The sequence below is a fragment of the Ornithorhynchus anatinus genome, chromosome 13 (assembly GCF_004115215.2).
Source record: "Ornithorhynchus anatinus isolate Pmale09 chromosome 13, mOrnAna1.pri.v4, whole genome shotgun sequence".
Lineage (NCBI taxonomy): Eukaryota > Metazoa > Chordata > Mammalia > Monotremata > Ornithorhynchidae > Ornithorhynchus > Ornithorhynchus anatinus.
The window spans coordinates 25,474,843-25,490,340 of NC_041740.1; the positions used below are offsets into that span (position 1 = coordinate 25,474,843).

At 44.8% G+C, this 15,498-nt stretch overlaps 1 protein-coding gene across 4 annotated transcripts in view; it reads left to right on the top strand.

Annotated features, from left to right (window-relative positions):
• The first annotated feature begins 681 nt into the window (after nt 1-681).
• The window catches only part of FBXL13 (F-box and leucine rich repeat protein 13), a 94,227-nt gene continuing 79,410 nt past the window's right edge, over nt 682-15,498 (top strand). For all 4 annotated transcript variants that reach the window (XR_005660692.1, XM_029077950.2, XM_029077953.2 and 1 more), the window contains exons 1-7: nt 682-763; nt 7,328-7,431; nt 7,735-7,828; nt 9,635-9,702; nt 11,109-11,263; nt 12,425-12,531; nt 14,713-14,853. Coding sequence is in view for 3 of the 4 variants with exons in the window: in XM_029077950.2 (XP_028933783.1) it covers nt 710-763; nt 7,328-7,431; nt 7,735-7,828; nt 9,635-9,702; nt 11,109-11,263; nt 12,425-12,531; nt 14,713-14,853 (723 nt within the window). In the remaining variant the exon portion in view is untranslated. The remainder of the gene's footprint in view (nt 764-7,327; nt 7,432-7,734; nt 7,829-9,634; nt 9,703-11,108; nt 11,264-12,424; nt 12,532-14,712; nt 14,854-15,498) is intronic.

Sequence of the window (15,498 nt, forward strand, 5' to 3'; positions counted from 1 at the left end):
GGGGCCTGAAGAGGGAGGGGAGGGGCCGACGGGAAGGGTGGGGCCTGGTGAGGGGGCGGGGCCTGAAGAGGGAGGGGCGGAGTTTGAGGGCAGGGCGGGGCCTGAGCGGAGGGCGGGGTCGGAAGAATGGGCGGGGCCTGAAAAGGGAGGGGCGGGGCCCGGCGAGGGCGGGTCCTGGTGAAGGGGCGGAGCTTGATGGGGAGGGCAGGGGCTGGCGAAGGGGCGGGCCGGGAGTGAGAGGGGCGGGGCCTGAGGGGAGGGCGGGGCCTGGCGAAGGGGCGGGACCGGGAGTTGGGGGCGGGGCCTGAGGGGAGGGCGGGGCCTGGCGTGGGAGGGGCGGAGTTTGGGGGAGGGCGGGGCCTGAGGAGGGAGGGCCGGAGCCCGGTGAGGGCGGGTCCTGGTGAAGGGGCGGGGTCTGATGGGGAGGGCGGGGCCTGGAGTGGCAGGGGGGTCCTGGCGGAGAGGGCGGGGCCTGGTGAAGGGGGCGGGGCCTGGAGAGGGAGGGGCGGGGCCTGGAGAGAGAGGGGCGGGGCCTGGGGAGGTAGTTTCCCTCGTCCCGCCCCCCGGACCCGGCCCGTTGCTAAGGCCCCGCCGGGACGCTGGGCCAGCGGCGGGCAGTCGGGGTCGGGGGGGAGACGGGGAGACAGACGGCCGGGGGCCGGTGGGGGGGGCGGGGGTCAGGCTGTGCCGGGCGCCTCCCGCTCTGGCCATGGCTTTCCAGAGAGATTACATGAGGCGGCACCACCTTCCTCAGATCTATGAGGTACGGGGCGGGGGGGGGGCTGGGAGGGTACGGGGGGGGCAGATGGGGGATCCCCCCCCGCCCCATCTCCCCCGGCCCTGTCTCTGTCACACCGCCTCCCGCTTTTCCCCTCCCACTCTCCCTCTCCTTCCATCCCACACTTCGGCCCCCTCCCACTCACGCACTTTTCCCTCTCCCCCTCTTCCCCCTCTCAGTGCTTAGTACAGCGTTCTGCACAAAGTAAGCGCCCAGCAAATACAATCGATCCGTCTGTCCCCGCACTTAGTACCTCGCCTGGTATATAATAAGCACAGAAATACCAGTTTTTTAAAAAGTCCATTTGTTTTTAAAAGGACAATCTGAAGTACAATGTAAAACCCATCCGAAAGAGCGGCATACACATATACAGGCACTTAGTACAGTGCCTGGTATATGATAAGCACATAATAAGTACCATTTTTTAAAAAAGTCATTTTTTTTTAAGTACAATCCAAAATACAATATAAAACCCATCCGAAAGAACGGCTGACACATATACAGGCACTTAGTACAGTGCCTGGTATATGATAAGCACATAATAAGTGCCATTTTCTTAAAAAGTCAATTTTTTTTTAAAAAAAGGACAATCCGAAGTACACTATAAAACCCATCCGAAAGAGTGGCATACACATATACAGGCACTTGGTACAGTGCCTGGTATATGATAAGCACATAAGTACCATTTTTTAAAAAAGTCATTTTTTTTAAGTACAATCCAAACTACAATATAAAACCCATCCGAAAGAACGGCTGACACATATACAGGCACTTAGTACAGTGCCTGGTATATGATAAGCACATACTAAGTACCATTTTTTTTAAAAGTCAATTTTTTTTTTAAAAAAAGGACAATCCGAAGTACAATATAAAACCCATCTGAAAGAACGGCAGACACATATCCAGGCACTTAGTACAGTGCCTGGTTCATAATAAGCACATAACAAGTACCACTTTTTTAAAAAGTCATTTTTTTTAAAAAAAGGACAATTCGAATAAAACCCCATCCGAAAGAACGGCATACACGTTTACAGAACCAACCCCAGATTTAAGGTCGCTTCAGGTGCCCAGTAAATGCAAGAACAGAAAATGCTCTTCCATTCCTCAGTAGTATCTATTAGGCGCTTACTCTGCACAAAGGACTGTGCTAAGTCTTGGGAGAATTAATAGACACGACGCTTGCCCTCAAAGAGTTTACATGTAGGGGGGTTTCTTCTTCTCTGGTGCCTCATTAGGGAGAATGGCAATAGCCATTCTTGAAGTGGGGTGGGGTGAAGTAGCCTAGGAAAGTGGAACAGAGATGCGGGTTTAAATCCCTGAGTTTGTAGCCCTGGTTGAGGATCAGGGATTGGTACTTATTTCTTGGTCCACTTTAATATTTGGGTTTTCAACTAAATATTGCTGTTGCCACTAAAACTTCCAACGCGGTAAATACTAAAGCCTACTAGACAAAAGCAAAAGATGTAGGAAAAACCCTCCACCAAACCAGCCACTTCAATATCCTAAGTAGGAAAAATTCCCTCATAAAATCGATAGGGACATTTTGATAGCGGTTTCTTTTGGCATCTCTCAGAGTGACAGCAATATGCCAGAAGACGTTCTGAGAACTCGTTTTGAAGGATCAAGTACATAGACAGAATCGGTCAGAGTTCAAGAAGGGTGTCAGCTTAGCCTCCCAACTTTCTTTTCTCAGTTTCTGTTGATGCCTTTACAGTGACTGTGAGTAAAACTCCTTATGACCATCTCTCCCCGGAGTCACTAATCATTTGCTTGCTATTTCACTCGCAAAGACTAGTTCATTCCAAGTTATTACTACTTATTTCCTACCAGAGAAGCTTTTGTTGAAAACAAGAAACCACAGGGTGGAAATTTAACTGTTTCCAAGCAAAGCACAGCAATTACATCGGTATCTGTAATTTATTTATGTACCTTAATGGCTCCTCCTCTAAGCTGTAACCTTGTTGCCGGCAGGAAACATGTTTACCGTCTCTGTTATACTGTACTTTCCCTAGCACTTAGCAGAATAAACACTCAATAAATACCATTGATTGACTGATTAATACAGCAGCTGGAAATAAAAAGTCTGGAACAAGGGAAACTCTGTAATGCAGAAGAGGCAAGTGTGGATCTGAGTGGAGAAGTGGGCATGTTGTGCATAGCAGGAGTGATCAGGGGAGGGAGGGAAGGAGGGAATTTGTCGGGGGAGAGAGAGAGAGAGAGCGAACACTGCCTCAGAGTCTTGTTTGGAAGCATAGACTTCATGTTGGGAGCCTGAGTCATATCAAGCATCAGCAAGATCTCAGAGTTTTTGTGGGGTTTTTTTGATTTTTATGGTATTTGATAATAATGATAATGGTATCTGTTAAGCGCTTATTATGTGCCGGGCACTGCATTAAGCACTGCGGTGGACACAAGGAAATCGGGTTGGATACATTCTCTGTCCCACATGGGATTCACTGCTTTCATCTCCATTTTACAGATGAGGTAAATGAGGCCCAGAGAAGCAAAATAACTTGCCCAAGATCAGACAGCAAACAAGTGGTAGAGCTGGAATTAGAACCCAGGTCCTTCTGACTGCTAGGCCCGGGCTCTATCCACTGGGCCATGCTGCTAAATAATGGAGAGATTAAGTGGGTCTGGTCAGTTGCTTCAAGATGCATTCGCTCTCTTAAGACACCAGGATGCCTTAAAGTGTTAGAAGAGATCTCTTTCTAGGTGGTCGGTCATAATAGTTGTGGTAGTGAGTGCTTACTATGTGCCAAGCATGGAACTAAGCACTGGGGTAGATCATCAGGTTGGATAGAAAATTAATTGGGGAATACCTCCTTCAGGCAGTAGGGTTCGAGGTAGGGAGTGCTGTGGTTTGGTGGCTATGAAAGGGGAGTGGGTTCCAGGCCGGGGAGGAGGTATGAGTAGGGGGCTGGAGACGGGAAAGGAGAAAGCAAGAGATAGTGAGTTGGTTCGCTTAGGAGGAGTGTAGAGTTTGGGCTAGGAGGCGGTAGGTAAAGTAAAAAAGGTAAGTAACGATGGAAAACTTTGAATCCACTGGTCAGGAGACTTTGCTTAGATTATAAGCTCCTTCTGGTCAGAGATCATATCTCCCAACTTTGTTCTACTGTACTTTCCCAAGCACTTATTACAATGCTCTGCACTCTGTAAGAGCTCAGTAAATACCATTCGTTGAGGGAGATGAATGATGTTTTGAGTCGATGTTTTGGGCTGTGGAGTATAATAGTCTGAAGAGTGGAGAGGTTGATGGTAGGGAGATCAGTGAGGCGGTTGGTACAGTAATTTAATTTGACAGACGACCAGAGCTCGAAACAATGGCTCGAAAATGTGGTAGCCATTTGGTGGAAAGGAAGAATCAAATGTGAAAAATATTGTGGAGAAAAAACTGACAGGATTTAGCAACAGACTGAATGTACCATTGTAGGATTTGGGGGTTAAAAGAGAGAAAAAAAAATCATCTTTACCATACATTTTAAATTAGAAAAGCATTTCAAACAGGAGACGATGACTGGAAAATAATGCATTGTAAGGAAAAAGTTCTTCTCTTGCAGTTAATTGAAACCATCGATATAGCTAAGGGCAGAATTTTTCATTGTTTTTAAGAAACTTTGACACTATCTGCAAGATAGTCATTTTAAAGTTTTTGCCTACAATCACTATGACAGAGATGTTTCAGGAGCAATTTCGGATTTATAGACATCCATCCTGGAAAAACGTTGGTAATTGCAAGGAAATTGCTTAATTCTTCCAGCAGTCTGCTAGTTTATTCTTCTGTACCTTCGCATTTTTTGAATGGCTTTTGTTAAGTGCTTACTATGTGTCGAACACTGTCCTAAGCAATGGGATAGATACAAGATAATCAGGGGACCCAGTCCCTGTCCTGCATGGGGCTCACAATCTATGTATTATTTCTAGTGAGATTTCTAATGAGATTAGTGAGATTTCTAGTAAGATTTCTTTCACCATCGTGTGTGTTCACCAAGCTGTGTGAACAAAAATCTAGCACCAGCATTTTAATGATGTAGAATTAACAAAGCTATTTAGGCACAGCCATGTTGATGTTCTATATAAACAGTTCAGTGCACTTCGATCTATGTCTTTTGGGCATTTGGTGTTCACCCCACCCTCAGCCCCACACACTTACATAAATATCTGCAAATTATGTATTATGAGTTATTTATTTATGTTGATGTCTGTCTCCCCCTCTAGACGATAAACTCATTATGGGCAGGAATGTGTCTACTGACTCTTGTATTGTACTCTCCCAAGCACTCAGTATAGTACTCTGCACATAATGCTCAGTAAATATCCTTGATTGATTGATTCACTGAGTTCATCCCTCCCGTAATGACTCAGTACTATATACACACAAATACATTTAAACAAAACCATTTCATTAATAAATAAAAGAAAATTGGTATTTATGGCCCACTTTAAATCAGGAAGGTCTTATTTACTTTTGGTAAAATATTTGAGAGCCATTGTTGAAAGTCTGTATAGAATGTTTATATGCCTAGGGTCAGTTTAAGACCAATTATTTGGGCTGAGACTATAGCTATGTGGGATGTAGTCAGTAGAATATTAACGCAATACAAAAATGCTCTTCCAACTTAGTGAAGTTATGTCTAAAGAAAATCCAATCAAGGCAGAACCGGAAATCTGGATTTGTCCAGTAGAGGGAAGTATTTAAATTCTTTTTCAGTCAGTTGCCTAGTTTTAAGTGGGTTTTTTTTTTAACTGGATTAGCTTCTCTGCTTTGAAATCTCCCCATGAGTTGCTATTTTAATCCCATTTTTTGACAATATTTATTTTTAGTTTGTATTGTTCATTAGGCTTGAATCAGAAAGAATCTCCCATGACCTTGGTTCTGGTACTTACTTTGGAGTCAACGAAAGGGAATAGGGATACTTTCCTTTGGATTTGGGGAGAATGAGAGATGGAACAACCCACCATTTACAATGGAGTCACCACACAAAAGCCACTGGTTGTGAAAGGCTAAGTGGGAGCACTGATCCTGGAACTGTCGACCAACCCCTTCTCCTGGAAACGTTATCCAATCATGGCTTCACTGACACCGTTCTCTCCAGTTCCCCTCCGATCTCTCTGGCCACTCATTCTCCGTCTCTTTCCCAGTCTCCTCCTCTGCGTTCCACCACCAAACTGTGGGAGTCCCTCAAGGCTCAGTCCTAGGTCCCCTTCTATGCTCCATCTATGCCCACTCTCTTGGAGAACTTATTCGCTCCAATGGTTTCAACTACCACCCACATGCAGATGATTCTCAAATCTACATCTCCAGCTCTGATTTCTCTCCCTGTCTGCAGTCTCACATTTCCTCCCACCTTCAAGACATCACTACTTGGACATCCCACCGTCATCTCAAACTTAACGTGTCCAAAACATGTCCTTACCTTCTCACCCAAACCCTGTCCTCCCCATCGTTTTCCTGTCACTCTTCAATCGTATTTATTGAGTGCTTACTATGTGCACTAAGCACTTACTATTGACAGCATCACCATCTTTCCTATCTAGCAAGCCTGTAACCTTGGGACTCATCTCTCTCATTCAACCCACATATGCAATGTCACTAAATTCTGTCTCTATTCGACCTTCACAACATCACTAAAATCCACCCTTCCCTCTCCATTCAAACTGCTACCACGTTAATCCAAACATCCTATCCCGCCTTGATTACTGTATCAGCCTTCTTGCTGACCTCCCTCCCTCCTGTTTCTCCCCTCTCCAGTCCATATTTCACTCTGCTGCCCAGATCATTTTTCTCCAAAAATGTTCAGTCCATATTTCCCCACTCCTCAAGATCCTCCAGCGGTTGCCCATCCTCCTCGGCATCAAACAGAAACTTCTCACCATTGGCTTTAAAGCAGTCAGTCATCTTGTCCCCTTCTACCTCACCTCGCTGCTGTTCTACTGTAACCCAGCCCACACACTTCACTCCCTTAATGCCAACCTATTCATTGTATCCTCCAACTTGTTTATCTCACCACTGACCTCTCACCCATCACCCTCCCTCTTCATATCCAACACACAATGAGTCTCCCCATTTTCAAAGCCTGATTGAAGGCACATCTCCTCCAAGAGGCCTTCCTTGACTAAGCCCTTTTTTCCTTTGCTTCCATTTCCTTCTGCATCACCTTTATTTGGTCTCTTTATTCACTTCCCACATCCCCCTGGCCCCAATGCACTTATGTACATATCCATAATTTATGTATTTATATTAATTCCTGTCTCCCCCTCTAGACTGTAAGCTCATTGTGGGTAGGGAATTTGTCTACCAACTCTGTTATATTGTTCTATTGTACTCTCCCAAACCCTTAGTACAGTGTTCTGCACATAGGGCTCACAGTCTTAATCTCCATTCTACGGATGAGGTAACTGAGGTGCAGATAAGTGACATGACTTGCCCAAGGTCACACAGCAGACAAGTGGGCAGAGCCAGGACCTTCTGAGTTCCAGGCCGGTGCTCTACCCACAAGGTTTACTCAGCAATAGCAAAGAAGCTAATTTATCCATTTCTATTTTCAGGCTCTCCTCTGTGGCCTACTCATTAAGTGTCCAGAAGATCCCCTAAAATTTTTAGAAGAAAGGATCAAGAATCTAATTGAATTTGGATTTGATGCTACTTTATGGTACATATTCTCTTTTTCTTCTCTTAACAGTTTTCAAGGTGACACTGTTAAAATGGTAGTGCTGAAATAGCAGCAAGATACTGTCTACTGTAGAGTCTCTTCACTGAATAATCCAATTTCTGCCTTCAGATACCAGGGGAATCTCAAGGTCGTAGCACCAGGAACCAAGAGTTCAAAGAGGAGGAGGGCGATGGGGAGAAATGTAGACCATTCATTGTGGCAGTTGTTGCCTGTATAATATGTAATTCCTTGTTCATTTTGACAAACTGACTTTCCTTTTGTGCTCTCTGATTTTTTTTAAAGGGACCGGCACACTGATTCATCAGCAAATCCCAAATTTAAAAGACTCTCTGAAAATCTCTTGGAGCAGCTTTTTGGCACAGATGATGGACAGCTGGTAACTCTATCCCTTCCTTCATGCGTTCAGTCGTATTTACTGAGCACGTACTGCATGCGAAGCACTGTACTAAGTGCTCTGGAGAGTACTCTATAACAATAAACAGACACATTCCCTGCTCACAACGAACTTACATTTGACATACATTCTCAGGTCCAGATTAGTTTCTCGGGGCCAAATGTTTCAATCTCAATAACTAGTGAGTAAGGGGTTCTTTTCGGAGACCGCTCTTCCCTGCTTCTTAGCAATACAGTACACGGTTATTTTAGACACATTGAGAAGGAGTGTGGCCTGGTGGAAAGAGCACCGGCCTGGAGTCAGAGGACCTGGGTTCTGATCCATACCAAGCGCTCAATAAATACTATTGAATGAATGATCCCGGCTCTACCACTTGTCTGCTGTGTGACCTCGGGCAGGTCACTTAACTTCTCTGGGTTTCAGTTACCTCATCTGTAAAAGGGGGAATAAGACTGTGAGCCCTTATGTGGGACAGGGACCGTGTTCAACCCAGTTATCTTGTGTCTACCCCTGCACTTAATATAGTGCCTGGCACACAGTAAGCACTTAACAAATAAATTTGTTATTTTTAATAAAGAAAAAAAACCCACATTAATTTAATTGTTTATAGCAAGATTCACATAGGAAAACATTTTGGCTTTGCAAAGTGTGTGGCAAAGTAGTCAAAAAAGAAATGCTGTCTCCAGGTAGGTGTCTCAAAAAATATGAGCAACATATTATGTAAATGTAAAATATACAAAACTGCAGGATATTTTAATATCAGTGGCATCTTTCTTGGTGGTTTAATGGAATTAGATTACACTGTACTTTTTAGGGAAGTGGTGTGGCCTAGTGGAAAGAGCACAGGTCGGGAAGGCAGGGGACCTCGTTCTAATCCCAGTTCCACCACTTGCCTGCTGTATGACCTTGGGCAAGTCACTTCTCTGTGCCTCCATTTCCTCATCTGTGAAATGGGAAGGAAACCCCTGTTCTCCCTCCATCTTAGGCCCTGTGTGGGGCAGGGCCTGTGTCCGACTTGATGATCTTATATGTCCCCCAGAATTTAGTTCAGTGTTGGGCACTTTGAAAATGCATAAAAGTACCATTGTTATTATTATCATTAATACCAAGTACCACAGTGATGATTATTATTAGTCATAAGCATAAACCACTAATTATAAGTGTTTGGTAAGATGGGCCAAAATATTACATGGTCATCTGGGCCTCAGTTACCTCATCTGTAAGGTGGGGAATAAGACTGTGAATCCCATGTGGGACAGGGTCTGTGTCCAACCCGATTTGCTTGTATCCATCCCAGCGCGTAGTACAGTGCCTGGCACATAGTAAGCGCTTAATGAATACTATTAAAAAAAAAAAAGGGTGGCCCTTGACAAACCACCATAACAGCCCCAACATTGTACAAGTTCTCCTGCCTACCCTGTACTCTTGAAGGGCCTCATTCCCGGTGACGTCAAGGAGGGAGGGAACACTTAGAAAAGATGTGTGTAAATGATTGCCTTAGTCACTGACCAATCAGTCAGTCAATTGCATTTATTGAGCACTGTCCTAGGCACTTGGAAGAGTATAATATAACAATATAATGGACAAATTTGGTTTGATCAAATCAAATCAGGTTTGATTGTGTTTGATGATTTCTTGATGGTCAACTCTTAGCCGTTTGGCTTTGAACAGTTTTCCTTATGGTCACTGGTAGAAGTGAAACCCTTAGTCTAATTTGCTCTTCAGTTTTTAAAGACTCATTGATTTTTAAATGTAATGCTAACTGATGAAGTGAATTGTTTATTTTAGATGACTCCTGAGTTATACAAAAGAGCACACAATTTTCATACTGGAAATGTGAAGAGACTTTTCTTTGGGTAAGGATACCTTTTTTAAAAAAAAAGGAATTTTGGCTTTGTGGTAGAATGACTGAGTAGTTGTATTTCCAGAGAAAATCTCTTTTTAAGAATAACTTAAAAAACCCATGGCTATTCGGTAGAGAGTACTAACCTCAAAATAATTACAACGTAGCCTGAGCCCAAATGTTAGTACTGGCATAACCTCCCCGATCAGTTGTCAGAAAAATCACTGAACTTTCCTGGTTTGTGTTTCCTCAAGGAACTTGATAAATAGGATTGACAGTTCTTTACCTCTCCACAAATAGAACCAGTTCGTCTCTTTTAATGTTATAAACACACTCAGCTGATTGTTCCTGACAGAAGGGAGAGAGCACTGTCGGGATCCATTTGGGGGATGTGAATGGTGATGGAGACCCCTGGGAGCAGGGAAGCAATGTTGCCTAGGAGAAAGAGCACGGGTCTGGGAGTCTGAGGACCTGGGTTCTAATATCAGCTCCGTCACTTTCCTGCTGTGGGCCCTTGGGCAAGTCACGTCACTTCTCTGGGCCTCAGTCCTGTCATCTGCAAAATGGGGACATAATACCTGTTCTCCTTCCTACTTAAACTGTGAGCCCCATGTGGGACTTGATTAGCCTGAATCTACCTCAGCTCATAGTCTAGTGCTTGGCACACAGTTAGCGCTTAGCAAATGCCACAATTATTATTATTATTATTACTATCCCCTTTTGCTGTTCAAAGCACTGTTTCACAAGCTTGATGCCAAATTGCACTTGAAGAGGCTCTTTGGGGAACACTTTGAATCGGATCACTGAGAGTACATTAGCAGCACTCTTTCAGGATAATTAAATTGATTTCTTGTTAAAATGATTGTGACATATTTCTGAAGAAGGCGTCGGAAGACATCTGGGAAGTCTTCACAGTGTTCCAAAAAGAAAGGAATGACCCAAATTCTGCAAACTACATATCGCCCTACGGGCCTCCTCCCCTAGGACAGAATCAGATCAGCTGATGACAACCAGCTCAGTTCCACCCACCTTTGGGCTTGGGGAGAAAACTTGTCGTCCCCGCTGCTCCAACCAAACCCTTTTCTCCTCCTTCTCCCCTTCTAATAATAATAATAATAATGATGGTATTTATTAAGCACTTACTAGGTACCAAGAACTTTTAAGCGCTGGAGTAGATAGAAGGTAATGGTTTTCCCACGTGGGGTTCACAGTCTTAATCCCCATTTTACAGATGAGGTAACTGAGGAACAGAGAAGTGAAGAGACTTGGCTAAAGTCACACAGGGGACAGGTGGCGGATCAGGGATTAGAACCCACGACCCCTGACTCCCAATCTGTGCTCTTTCCACTAAGCCACACTGGGGTGGTGGACTTCATTACCATTCCATCAACCAATGATTGACTGTCCTTTAAACGGCAGCGCATGGAAAGAATATTGGCTGACCAAAAAAAGAGAAGAAAAACTGGAAAATGAGAAGATTGCACTGTCAGCCAAACATTACAGTCTAAGACTGTTAAGATCAGTTGTGCTTAAATGGAATGCTTGTGTGAAAGGGAGAAAGCAACGTATTATAGGTAAGTCTGAGATGCTTATAAGCTTTTTGTCATCATAATACAAGCTTCTGCTCTCTCTCTTATATATAGTTCATTTATATAGAAGATTATTATATACCTATTATACGCCTCTATTAATTATTTGCATACCTTGGGCTCTTAAACGATTAGTAACCCTGACGATCCTGTCTAGTAATAATGAAGGTATTTATTAAATACTTCCTGTGTGCCAAGCACTGTGCTAATTGCTGGGGTAGATGCGGTATAATCTGACCAGACACAGTGCCACCTTGTGTTCATAGTCTGAGAAGGGGGGAATAACAGGTATGTGGTCCCCATTTTATAGATGAGGAAACTGAGGCAGAGAAGGTAAGTGATGGACTCAAAGTCACCCAGCAAGCAAGTGACAGCAGATCTGGGGCTAGAAGCAGAGTCTCCTGATTTCCAGTCTGGCGGACTGTCCACTAGGCCCCTGAAAGGGTTGGGGGCTGCCCAGTTTGGTTGCCTGGTCTCCCAGTCAGCCGGATAGCTACTTCTGAGCCTGCAACTCCAGGAGCTCCGGGGATGCAGGAACTGACTTGGATGTCCTCCGCTATTTCGGCTGGTGATACTGTTGCCGTCAGCAGAGGCTCTAGCAGTGGGGATGGAGTAGCCGAGATTTGAGGTTGGGGGTTCGCAAATTATGCAGAGGGATATAATGAAAAGAGCAGAATGATAATGTTCTGCACAAAGTAAGCACTCAATAAATATCATTCATTGATTGGTGGCGCGATTGCAGGCAGTTGACATGGAGAAGCAACGTAAGCTAGTGGATAGAGCAGGGACCCGGGAGTCAGAAGGAACTGGGTTCTAATCCTGGCACCGCAACTTGCCTGCTCTGTGAACTCGGTCAAGTCACTTTGAGGAAAGTGAGGCAGAGAAGTTAAGTGACTTGACCAAGTTCCTTAATAAATTCCACAACTAATCATGCTTGTATCTAAATGTCATCAAAGAGAGGATGGGATTGGTAAAATTCTGGGGTCATTTAACTAAACAGCCCCTCATCGCTAGTTATAACACTAAAGAAATGAAGTTATTGGGAAGGTCTTGAGTAGCATGTGAGATGATAAAAGGCATTAAACCAAATGAATTTTTAAAATTAAGGAGTATCCATGAGGCATTAATGGAACACGTTTCTTTCAGAGGCCTCCAGGAAGCTTCAGAAGGTGTTTAAACATGAAAAACTATCAAAAATCATGAGGGTCTGGCATAAGGAAACCCAATGTTCAAAAAAAGCCAGAGAATTTAAGGTATGTTGCATATACACTTAACCATAATGAGCGAGATAGGCTTTTATGGTATTTGTTAAGTGTTTGCTATGTGTCAAACAGTGTTCTAAGCGCTGGAATCGGTACAATTTAATTAGATCGGACATAGTCCCTGTCCCATGTGGGGCTTACAATTGAGGAAACAGGCACAGGGAATTAAGTGACCTGCCCAAGGTCACACAGCCCAGCAGTTGGCAGCTGGAATTGGAACCCGGGTCCTCTGACTCCTAGGTCTGTGTTCTTTCCATTAGGTCACATGGCTTCCCATTCTATGGTGGTTTCCAACAGGCCAGTTTTAGAACTTGGATGGGAGCTAGGTCTGCAGACGCAGATCCCAGTGGAAAGAGAGAGGATTTTCTGACATGGTCCCAAATGTGGAAATTCCCCGGGGAGCCCCACCCCCCCCAGAGGGGAAAGCGAGTTGGGCCTCTCCTTTAGGGGTTCCGACGGTGTGGTAAATTTCACCATCACAGAACATCTTGGACTTCCTTTTATGTGGTACCCCATCATATCATCCACGCCCACTCCATCTTATGAAAGCCCTGCCCTCCTCCAGCTCTATCCCTGCCCCTTCCATCCTTGCTTTCCCCAATCTCCACTGATCTTTGAAATCTCCACTCCCCGTGGCTCCCGTTTTCCCTCTTCACAGCATCCCCACAGTTCTCCCTTGCCCACCAGGCTGTCCAGGCCCAACCAACTCACCCAGCTTCTCCACGTTTTCACTCTACCCATGCTATCAGGCCATCAGAACTTTCTGGTTGTGGAAAAAGGTGGACCTAGACCTCACTGTGGGTAGGGAATATTGGATTGCACTCTCCCAACCACTTAGTACAGTGTTCTCCACACGGTAAGTGCTCAAAGAAGCAGCTTGGCTTAGTGGAAAGAGCATGGGCTCGAGAGTCAGAGGTCATGGGTTCTAATCCCGGCTCCTCCACTTGTCAGCTTAACTGAGTCACTTAACTTCTCAGTGCCTCAGTTACCTCATCTGTAAAATGGGGATTGAGACTGTTAGCCCCACATGGGACAACCTGATAACCTTGTATCTACCAATGCCTAGAACAGTGCTTGGCACATAGTAAGCGCTTAACAAATGCCATCATTATTATTATTATTATTATTCCACTGGTTGATTGATGGATTGAGTGGAGAGAACAGCATATAGGTTGACTTTCTCGTCTCTCAGTCTCACCAAATGACAGGTAGCTCAGATGGGCCATGGATGGAGTGACAACGTGGGGACAAGTGGGATTCAAGTGGTAGCTTCTAGACTGTAAGGTTGTTATAGGCAGCGGAAGGGTCTCCCAACTCTGTATCATACTCTAGAGGGTAAGCTCCTTCTAGACCGTAAGTTTGTTACGGGCAGGGAACGTGTCTGCTAATTCTGTTGTATTATACTCTCCCAAGCGCTCAGTACAGGCTGTGAGTGCCTGTAGTAAATGCTCAATAAATACCACTGATTGATTGATTGTATTTCACTCTCCCAAGCACTTGGTAGAGTGCACTGCACCCAGTGAGTGCTCAATAAATACCACTGATAATTGATGATGATGATTCTTAGGGAAGAGAAAGGAAATGCCATGAAATGTGTTCTCCAGCTTGAGAATGGCCAATCCTGTGGGATTCCAAGGAAGTAATAATAATAATAATGTTGGTATTTGTTAAGCGCTTACTATGTGCCGAGCACTGTTCTAAGCGCTGGGGTAGACATAGGGGAATCAGGTTGTCCCACGTGGGGCTCACAGTCTTAATCCCCATTTTACAGATGAGGGAACTGAGGCACAGAGAAGTTAAGTGACTTGCCCACAGTCACACAGCCGACAAGTGGCAGAGCTGGGATTCGAACTCATGAGCCCTGACTCCAAAGCCCGTGCTCTTTCCACTGAGTCATGCTGCTTCATCCATATTGGTACGAGGCAACAGGGAGATACTGGGCAGGGGTGAATAAAGGGAAAGAAGGATGTGACCATCCATCCAGCATTACCAATAGTTAAGTCGATCTTAACGATGACTCGATAGCCTGGCATATTTAAGGAAACATACTCTGACGACACCTGACTCTCTGGAAATGGTCTAGAAAGCCAGGAAATGGCACAGACGGTTAAATCCACAAGGCAACGTGGACCTGCATTTAGGGTGAGAATTGTGTCTTCTTTCCCTCTTCAGAGATTGGAAAAGATAGTTATGGAAAACCATCTGAAAGATGACGATAATGAAGGGAGTGAAAAGCCAGAAGTGGCCACGCATAAACACTTGTCGTCGGCTAGAGATAGGATGGCCCAGTTACCTGAAAGAGCGGTAGTCCAGGTGAGTTTCAAGCAGTTCTTTTTTTTCCACCAGGTTTTAAAAAACAGGTTGATGGTCCAATTTCAGTCATTGGCATGAAGAGGCCACATTTCTGAGGCATGTCTACATGTCTAATTTTCAGGCGTGTATAATTTGGGGGAGTGAACAAAATCATCGAGGCTGTAGGTGCCAACTTTTCATTTTGAGTGTAGGGGTGAAAAAGAGGCAGGGATTACCTCCTTGTCCTTGTGGGGCCACCCAAAGTGATGATAGTGGTATATGTTAAGCACTCACTCTGTGTCAGGCACTGTTCTAACCGCTGGGGTGGATCCAAGATTATCAGGTTGGTCACAGTCCCTGCCCCATATGGAGCTCACCACCTAAATAGGAGGGAGTAGGACCAAATCCCCATTCTACAGATAAGGAAACTGAGGCCCAGAGAAGTGAAGTGACTTGCCTGAGATCACACAATGAGCTCATAAGACCACACACTTTGAGACTGTAAGCCCGTCCTCTAGACTGCAAGCTCGTTGTGGCAGGAAATGTGTCAGCTCTGTTGTTTATATTGTACTCAGTCATATTTATTGAGCGCTCACTGTGTGCAGAGCACTAAGCGCTTGGAAGAGTATAATATAACAACACAGACACATTCCCTGCCCAGAACGG